The 10,653-nt window shown below is 36.3% G+C and overlaps 1 protein-coding gene across 1 annotated transcript; it reads right to left on the reverse strand.

Annotated features, from left to right (window-relative positions):
* Positions 1 to 223: 223 nt before the first annotated feature.
* Positions 224 to 9,823, reverse strand: fscn2b (fascin actin-bundling protein 2b, retinal). The gene is made up of 5 exons (XM_047816989.1): positions 8,902 to 9,823; positions 3,144 to 3,300; positions 2,391 to 2,512; positions 2,113 to 2,280; positions 224 to 1,589 (listed from the first exon to the last, which is right to left on the reverse strand). Exons 1-5 carry the CDS (start codon positions 9,719 to 9,721, stop codon positions 1,384 to 1,386), a joined length of 1,473 nt encoding a protein of 490 aa, XP_047672945.1. The 5' UTR covers positions 9,722 to 9,823; the 3' UTR covers positions 224 to 1,383.
* Between the last annotated feature and the right edge of the window lie 830 nt (positions 9,824 to 10,653).

Raw genomic sequence — 10,653 nt, forward strand, 5'->3', positions numbered from 1 at the left:
CACTGAGTTACAGACTATTGCATATGAAGAATATGCAAAGATTCCAATCGAGAGGTGTAAGAAGCTTGTCAGCACTTATCGAAACCGTTTGTTAGAAGTTATAAAAAATAAAGGACACTCCACAAGGTAATGAAGATGGGGGTTGAATAATACTACACATGCTCATGTGTTACAAGAGGTACGATTTTCATTTAAACTTTAAAGTTAAAGTTAAGTCAAACTAACTTGTATGTATCACAAAAAATTTTTGTTATTTCACGAGGTTTTTTCCCCCATTGATTTTCATGATCTTTTATCATATGAATATTTCTGATTGCAACTATATATTCTTTCTGTTGAAAAAAAAGCACAAAAATATACAGGTTATTATACAGGTTATTTATGATCTTATGATCAACAACAACATTATTAAAGAGAGACATGGTTAAATAATATTTGTCTGAGAAGTTTCAGTTGGAAAAACATGTGAATACAGGTAATGGTTAAATAATAATATTATTAAATCATTTATTAATCTTCATTATCTTCAGATAATGAAGATTATCTTAATTAATCTACAGATAAATTCAGTTGTCTAATGAAGTACTAACAACTTATGAAATCCATTCCAGTCACAGATTTTCTTTTTTATTCTTACCTAGGCAGAAAGGAAAAGCAGATGACATGCATTTACAGAAATCTTAAATATAGTTAGAAGGGAAAAGTCATGATGGTTAATGAAATTCAAGCTAGGAAATCTAGTTTTGATCCTAGTTTTGTCTGTAACAATTTAACCATAGTGCTTTCAGTACAAACATGACAAACCCTTTAATAAAACCATTTTTCTGTGAGTGCTACATGCCATAATAAAAATATTTTAAACAGCACTCTGTATCTCCAGTACTTAAACTACCACTTGTTGAAGGATTGGCAAGACTAAAACAAATAAGAAATAAGCCTGTGGAGGAAATGATTAAAAAGAGCAATATTAGTTAAGGCCTTTTGGCAGGTACCAACATAGGACTTAAGATTTTAAGACTGTATAAACATTTGGGAAGAATAATGAGTGCTAAAAATCAACATGTAACATGTAAATGTAGGATAAAAGCTACATTAAACAATTTAATACTTTATATTTTAGAAATATTAAGCAGAAATTAAAAACTTAATATTTCAATTTAAAAGTCTTTGGTTTTTGATCTATCATGTTCAGAATCTGGGAGATTAGCATTTAGCTATTGAGAAAGTATTGACATATGCTAATATACAAAGAAAACATCTGTTTTAGCCCTCGTGTGTATTATTTCAACAATCCATGTTCAAAAATACCAGGTCCCCTGAGCCCCAAAATAACCAATAACAAGGGACGAGAGAATAAAAAGTCCTTAAAATGACCACTAGGTGTCAATATTCCCAGAGAGACGAGCTATCCGCAGTTTCTCCATCACATTTCAGTGTGCCGCCCTGGTCTCCACGCAGGTACTTGCCATTTGTCCCCTTTATTCCAATGCGGCCATGCTCTAAAAACTCAAAGCAGAAGTCTTCAGGTGTGTCTCCATCTGAACAAACCATGCCAGTGCTGGACACATACCAGAACTGGTCTCCTGCACCTGAAAGGGACATATATACATCACACCTGAAATCTGCCTGAAAATTACACTGGCAAACAAGTCAGAACCCTGCATGTTCAATGTATTATTATTATTTTTATTATTATTATTATTATTATTATTATTATTATTATTATTATTATTATTATTATTATTATTATTCATTCATTCATTCATTCATTTTCTACCGCTTTATCTGAACTTCTCGGGTCACGGCATCAAGGCAGGATACACCCTGGACGAAGTGCCAACCCGTCGCAGGGCACACACACACTCTCATTCACTCACACACTACGGACAATTTACCAGAGATGCCAATCAACCTACCATGCATGTCTTTGGACTGGGGGAGGAAACCGGAGTACCCGGAGGAAACCCCCTATTATTATTATTATTATTATTATTATTATTATTATTATTATTATTATTATTATATATTTTAATAATATATATATATATTATTATATTATATTAATAATGAGTTATTCTGTCTTCACTGTAATGGAAAGAACCAAACATTCACCTTTCACATGGTATGCCCCATCACTGAATTGTACTGTGAAGATGTCATAAACCGAGCGGTTTGCATCTAGCGTGTTAGCGTTTTTGTGATGGCACACATATCCATTCTCACCCCGGAGAATTAGGATGGGCCTATTGATCAGTTTCAGAATGAACTGTTCATCATTGCCTGTGAGTAATAAAGATAAAAGAAATTCATTTGTTCAGTTCTAAGGGAATAACATATTATATTTACTTAGTAACAACACAAACATGTCTTTGGCATTTGCCAGCACACACCTATTGAGTCGCTAACTGCAGCAAGCTGTCCATTTTTCTTGGTGCACACATATTTCCCATTGCTAGCTTGTAGTGCCACCCGTCGTCCAAGCCACACAATATCAAACATGGTGTTGGCACTTCTGCAAAGGCAGAGAAAGAAATAAACTTATTACAAATTTACATTTAGGAGCCATTATTGGAACAGCTTTGTAACAAACCATGTGCACAGAAAATACACAAACAATAACCAGTGATTGTGGTGGCATATTTTTTATTATTGAAGAATTATAATAGTCAAACAAATGTTTGACTCATTTGTTGTTGTTATCATGTTTGTTAAAAAGTTTAAAAGTTGCTATAAAACACCAAAAATCACCAGTAATTAAATTACTGACAAACTGACAAAAGTTTTCACTCCTAAAGACTTTCCTGTTCCATAAAATATAATAAAATATCAATACTGTTGACTGTTACAAAGAAGACTAGTGACTGCTGACACATCAGACTCCTTCAGTGATTACAAACTTTATCTGTTTATGTGAAGTATCTGCCAAACAAACCTGTCTAATCGACTTAACAACACAATCTGATTAATTAGAATATAGATTTTGGGGCTTCTAAATGATACATATAATAATAGTGAACTCTTCTCATGCAAATAACATAATATTTTCAGACAGCTATAAATAGGTAATAACTACACTTGATGACCGACTGACAGGAATCTGTCTGTGAAAGAGGGCTGTTTTTAATAATAGTAGTCAGACTTACGCTTCTTTGGCTGTGGACTGGATTCCTCCGTGAGCTACAAGTGTCCAGTAGTTGCCTTCATTTGTCCTGAACTTGCACTTTTTGCTTTCTCTATCAATCTCCATTTGGAAAGTCTCCATGTCTGTTTCATCATCCTGATTTGCAGAGATGTTCACCCCTGTCAAAAAAACAAACAAACAAACCAAAAAAAAAAAAGAAAAAGAAAAAGTGATAAACAATTTACCATTTGATTGAATTTTTATTATTATCCACAGGGACATCATTGCCTTAATCAAATTTCACAGAGAATACACAAAAATTATAACATTTTATTTTTGTCTGCAATATGATTTTTCATTGCTCTCGACCTATCGTCTGTAGTTTAATTCTGAGAAAGTAGATTAATCTGCCATAAAGTTGCTTTTTATTATCACCATCTTAAGCCATGTTATCTGTGATACAATAAATAGAAATAGAAATCCAGAAAAATGAATCCCCTGATAAAAATCCCAAATTTGAGCATATCTATGACAATTTATAATAAACATATAAGTGACAGTATAAAATACTATTTATATATACTCCCATTTACCTTTATTCTTTAGCTGTGATGTTGATTTATTTATTTATTTGTTTGTTTGTTTGTTTGTTTGTTTGTTTGTTTTTGTGATGTACAAGTGAGGAAGCTTATTATTAGCAAGCCTTAGTATTGTAAAACATAATTTTTTTTTAACAGGGAATTTTTTTTATTTATTTTTTACTTTTTAAAAACTGTTTTCAATAAACTAAAAAACAAGCTCTGCATGAGATATTTATAGCAGAAGTTGTCTGAAATGACCTGTGCAAACATCTAGCCTTATTCTAATCAAGTAGAATATGTTTCTCTCAAAATCTACTTCTGGACATTTTACTAATTTGTTATCTATTAGCAAACAATACTAAACTATTATTAAGGAGTAAAATTACCTGCTAAAATAGTAAAATTACATTAAAGAGTATGTTGAGTAATGTAAATATATATAATATATATCTTTAAAAAAAAACCCTTATTTTGAAGAAATAGAAGAAGCTCATGTATTAGAAGCAAAGTGTCCAGAAAAACAAACTCATATACACACTCAATGTCATACACAATCATGCGAGTGTATTAATTCTACATAGTCCATTAGGGGATTCATAACATATCATCTGATTTGGTTCCCTGATTTTTTTTCAAAAGCTTTACACATGAAAAGGGACTTCAGACCTTGTTGCACAATGGATTTCTACTTTTATTCTGCTGGTAAACAAAAGACTTTGGTAAAAATGCCCCAAATAGATTGCAATTGCTCATGCCTAAAGTAGATGCATCCTAAAAAAAATCCCTTGATTATTTCCTTAATCCTTTAACAGCCCAGATCTTGAACCTTACTCCTCCACTCTTCAATCCTCCCCCTCTCCAACCCCTCCCCTCGTCTCATTCTGTGCTCCCATAATGCCGTCTGTAGAGAAATGCAAAGCTGCACCATGGGGCCAAATAAGCAGCTTTGAGTGGCGTATGTACAATCCTTCTGCTCAGACACTCAGGTTCCCAAGCAGCATAGAAAAGAAAAGAAGGAGGCTCAAGCAATGCCTGTGTTTTGATGGGGCACAGCAGGCTTTCTGAGGCATGCTGGGACAGAAACCACGGCTATCATCACAACCTGCGGGCATCTAGCGCTCACCCATGGAATGCCTTTTTACAATTCACGATTTTACGTTTATGTTTCATGCATGTGTGTATGCTGCTTCCTGTATAATTGCTGCCTAGCAATAAAACACAAATTATTATATCATGCAGGCTGTTACCCAGCTTATTCTGATTTATGTTATATTTTGCCAGAACAGAGAACATGAACTGCTTATTTATCATATTTATAATAGACTGCTTGTTTCAACCACAGCCCAGCTTTCAATGATATCTGAGTGAAAAGTTTTTTGATCTTTTTGATCATTTCACTGCAGACTCTTCATCTCAGTGTCCCGTTACACTTCATTTTCCAATTTCATGTCTGATTCTGCTTTACTTTTACACATCAGATAGAAAGTGAGAGCCCAGCTGTGACTGGACTCTCCCCTTATCTACTCGTTTGATCAGTTTTCCTTCACAATGTGATGACCACAAAGCTCAATCCTGCACGCTTCAGAATGACCTCAGGCCCATCACAAAATACTCCCTCTCAATTTACTAGCCCTTTTCTGAGGAATGTAACAGTACCCAAAGATACCGAGACACAGAGAGAGCCTTCTGCAAACTAGGGCAGGTAGAATAGTAAATGTGGATCTTTTCAGACATCAACTTGATTAAATGAAGAGAGTGAAATAATGAGCATACTTGGTATAAACCAGAGCCCGAATCAACCACTGAATAGAGTCCATTCTCTGGACAGACATCTTTCGCTAGAGTAGTTAGTGGTCTCAAATACAATAATAACTAACTGGACAATAGGCACAGTACAAAACAGTGCCACACTGACCACTAGAGTTCTAGTGTGAATAAAATACCAGATGTAACAGGGTGTGCAAAAAGATGTAACAATGACATAATTAATAAAAGAACTCTGTCCATAGTTTAGGATACTTCTCTACTATTTACAAACAGCCAGGATGTTTCATCCTTGACATTTACAGCATTTAGCAGACACTCTTATCCAGAGTGACTTACGCTTTTTTTTTTATTATTTCAGTTTATACACCTGAGGGCCTTGCGCAGGGGCCCTGCAGTGGCAACTTGGTGGACCTGGGATTCGAACCAACGACCTTCCGATCAGTAGTCGAACACCTTAACCACTGATCTACCACATCCCTGCTTAAGAAGCTGCTTTTCAGGTTTCTGATGTGGTAAGGGGCATTAAAAACAGATTTGCCTGCTAGAATATGTGCCATATTACGCTGTCACCTCACCGACAAACCCACTTCCTCCTAATACTGGTTACGGTCCAACACATACTAGCAAGTCTCCAGTAAATTTCTTCCAAATGATCAGAGAAATGGTTGAGAAAAAAAAAACGCCCTGTGTCACTCCTCATTATTGATTACAAGATCATCTGGGTTTGTATTGCATCCTAGAGTGAGACACCCAGGGCTTAATGAACCCCAGACCCGCAGTGCTGATTGGAGGACTTGTCGGAAGTCATCTTGGCCTTCCTTCATCATGCACAGACTCTCTGGGAGAAATGAACTGCTGCATCCATTAGCAGAATTACTTTGCTTAATTGCTTTTTGTATGGGATGAATATGCAGTAGATGGATAGAGATGCTTCTTTTCCATTAGCTACAACTACTCCATCTGCTGTGTGCCATACTCCCCCCCTCTCTCCCCCTCTCTCTCACTCTTTCTCTGTCTCACCTTTCTACTACCAAAACAACTAAACTTTGGCGATGCATCTCTGCCTCATTTTTCACAGCATAGGATTTGTATTCATTGTCAATATCTCAAAAGAATTTGATCGTTCGTATGTATACACAAGTTTAATGTGAACAACCCTTAATAATGTATCCACAATTTTATTTTTTTATATTTCCAATCATGAACTAATTGTGTCAACACTAAGGATAGTTTGTGGCTTAAAGCTAATTCTGCAAAAGTAATATGAGCATCACATCTGATCTTAGTAGAAAGAAAAATGCAGTCATGAAAGTAATGGGTTGAGGAAGCCATCGACAGAAAAATGTATTAGAAAAATTGCTTGCAATTTGTAAACTATAAGTAAACCTCAGACACAGCGACAAGTCTCCATGTATGATTTCCATGTCAGCTTTACCCTCTAAAATGAATGGTGTGTTTTCACATCCTGGCCTCTGTATGATATGCAATCACACTTTTCATTGCCTTTCCTTCTCTTTTGTTTTATTTGCTTGTTGGCTTGGAAGACCAACTCTCCCTGAGGATTCTCTGATTTGCCTCCCTGTTGTGGCCTTTCTTACAGCATGGTCCCCAGATAAAGAAAAGCAGTGAAAGGCTTGTGTTTCTGAAAACTGACTCCACCATCATTGAAATGACCCTGTCCACTCAATTATTTATTGCACCTTGCCACTGTCGGGTGTCTGTATGCCAGTGTCTGCATCTTTTGTACGTGTCCGCATGTGCAGGTTTTTATCTATTACTGTGTCCACGGTCATCATCCTACTGCTGATGTAAAAGGAAAGGCGACGCCATTGCTCTGTGAGGCTCTATTAGATGAGTGAATTAGAGAGAATGGAATCAGCTTCTGTTCCCTACAATGCATATTCAGAGGCAATGAGTTGCTACAGTAATTTATCTACTGCAGGTGGCTCAAAGTGCTTACCAGGAACACTATTCTGGAGATAGTGGAAACCATTGCAGCATGCAAAGTATAAGTTACACTATCGCTGCAACAAACAAGTCAGTGTAGATGCCTGGTCAAAGAGGAAAACCAAAAAATATGCAGCGTGCTTGCTATCAGTTTACTTAGCCAGCGAATATAAAACAGCAGCATCTGGCCAAACAATAAAGCAATGCCCAGCTGAAGAGACAGTTGCAGTAAATTATATTGCTAAGGTCAAGCTCATGCACAAGGCTTTTTCTCCCCACCAGCTTTATAATATCATTACAATTCATGAAACTGCAACATTTGTCTTGCACTAATGTGGTGATATATTTCTTCTAAGAATGCTTGCTATGAAGATTTAGTATTATTCTTTCTTCATTTCTGTTCTCTAAACCCACGCATTCTGAAGTAGTCATAAAAACTGGCATGTAGAGTGAGGAAAGTTGTTAAACTGATTAGAGTATCATAAAATGATTTTGGTAACACACAGACAAAGATGTCTATCAATTATGCACTTTCAGAGAGCATGTTAGTAATACAATTTCACTTCTAAAGGCCATGAAAGAAAATTTTATTTATTGTGTGCTTGGAAGGCTTTCCAAGAACCGATTCAGTATACCAATTCTAACTTTGAATAAGTAATGGTACCTGAGGTTCCTGTACTGGATGCAACTAAAGGACAACCTCCTGTAAAGCACCTTGCAGCACTTTACTCTCAGTTACACAGTAGGTTGGTCAGTTAACACTGGTTCACTAGTTTACACACTTTTATCATCATGTACCTTCATTTATAATCCTGCTACTATATTTAGCAGAATGTAATTACCTGAATACTCTATTTAATTTAATGTTGCACAATGCCACTATCTAAACTTGGTTAGTGCTCCAAATATTCTTATTAATATTTGTAAGTAGGTTTTTAATATATGAAATCTACCACTACGAAACAAACACCAAAATAAATTAATAAAAATAAATCGAAATACCAGCACGGTCTGTTAGTCTTTACCCACTGATGTACGAAGGGTTGGTTTGCTTTAAATCTCACCCACGCATTTATCGTTCATATTTGTACCTGCTTGCAATATTTCCAAAATATTTCCCAAAATACAAACAAACTAGTAACCTAAATTAAACCACTTCACCCAAAAGTTTTATTCACACTCACTAGGTTCATATCTGACCAAACACCCACATTAAATAACTTCCCAATTCCATTCCTGATGCAAACCATGCAGCTCAGACATTCTGTTTGAGCAAGCTTTAAAAAAAGAAAAATTATATATATATTATATAATTATATATATATTATATATTTATATATATATTATATTTTTGTAATATAAAACATATCTATTTGTAGCTGATTAGAATACAATATCCTTCTGCTCCAAATAATGCATTAGATTTGGTTGCCTAATACTAATCCCTAATACTTTTAGAACAAGAAAACAGCCAGCACAACTTACCTTGTCGAATGGAGACAAATCTGTTATTGGCAGCTTGAAACACCACCTGTGGATGACTCTCTTCTAGGTCAAACAGCTCATCCTTGCCTGGTTTGGAGCAGCGTCCTGAGCGTAGGGTACCTGTTGGTCCCATTGGGCTCAAGTACTTTCCTTCACAGTCCTTAAAAGCTAATTTTCCAGATTTAAGCTCCAACGTGTATACCGTTCCTCTGCCATTTTCAAATAACAGTTTCCCATCATTGCTTAAAAAGCGGCTATCACTGGTCTTTAGGCAGTACTTGCCATCCACATAAACCAGTGTTAGAAGAGCATCAACACCCCATGGAATGTTGCTGTCCACAGCTATTTCACTGTCAGGTGCAGACAGATGAGCATAACGTTTGCGGGCTACACTTAACAAGTTGGCTTGTGGATGAAGGGCCAGGTGCATAGTCCAGAGTTCTGGCTCACCAATGGTCTGAGCAAAGCAGGATAGGTGGTCTTTCGATCCCCCAAAGAAGCGCAGATGTGGCTCAGACTGCAGGGCCCAGCGGCCATCTGACTGTGCCACAATTATGAACCTGCATGCATTTTCCTGTGTCTCAGCTTCACAACTCACCTTGCCATCTTTGTCAGAGGCCAGATAGCGGCCCAGGTGGCTCTGCAAGTACACCACTTGACCATCAGTCTCATCTTGCTCAAGTGTCCAGATCTGCTTTTTCTTGAGACTTGGAGCTGAAGCGTTCACTTTGAATCCAAAAGCCTCTGCTGTCAGGTAGCGATTTTCATAATTAATCAGCCCAAACTGAAGCTTTAGGGCTTTATTGCCATTTATAGGCATTGTGGCGTAGAACTCAGGTGAAAGAAGCAGAGTAACAAGAGTTCAGAGATGAAACCAATTTCCAAACTAGTTACCTTTCCTCCTTTTCCTGAATAGCTCAATAAAAAAAAACTAATTCTTTAGCATAAAGTCTTCTAAATCCTCCTAAACAATCTAATGTACTTTTTAACTTTTCTAAATTCAACAGTTATATATTTATTCTTTTTACTCGTTGGTCAATTGAGTTTTCTTTTGGTGATTTCATAAAGTCCGTTGTGTCTCTTCCCAAGAGAGCTTACCAAGGCTCTGTTTTTCTGTTTCCTAATCAGCTCAGATTAAAATCAGCAGGACTCAATACCTCAATCCAGTGAGCTTCTGACGTCACCTTGATCCCACCAGTTCCTTTTCTTCTTGACTCACTCACTCCCTTCCTGTCCTTTTCTCCATCGTTCTAACTCTTTCTCAATGCATTCACCAACCTTATCCTGTTTGTCCTACCAATAATCACTTGTGGGATTACTGAATCCTAAAGACACATGTTCTGGGGCTATTCTGAACAGTGTAAATACTTAACATCAAGACTTCTTGATTAATTTCTGCTCCTTTCCTTTTTGCAGACCTTCTCTTTTATTCATATCTTAGTTTTCCTACCAGTCTCAAGTTAGTCTTGAAATAAAAGCATCTTTTTTTTTTATCTCAACAGGAAGAACTTTTTCAAGATGAACAGTTTCTGTTCTCATGAAGATGGCTAGGCAATTTTGTTGTAACTCAGCACAAATTTAACCACTCGTATAATTTGTATTACCTGTCAGCCTTGACTCTTCATCTTTTCCCTATTAATATTTCTTTTTGTCCATTCTTTCCGCCTTGCTATTCTTATTCCACAGACACTTTTGGGTTCTGTAATCCATCCTATCCGTGGTTCATGTGTTTTTATTATGTTCCCCGGTCTT

The sequence above is a fragment of the Tachysurus fulvidraco genome, chromosome 8 (assembly GCF_022655615.1).
Source record: "Tachysurus fulvidraco isolate hzauxx_2018 chromosome 8, HZAU_PFXX_2.0, whole genome shotgun sequence".
In the NCBI taxonomy this organism is placed as follows: Eukaryota; Metazoa; Chordata; class Actinopteri; order Siluriformes; family Bagridae; genus Tachysurus; species Tachysurus fulvidraco.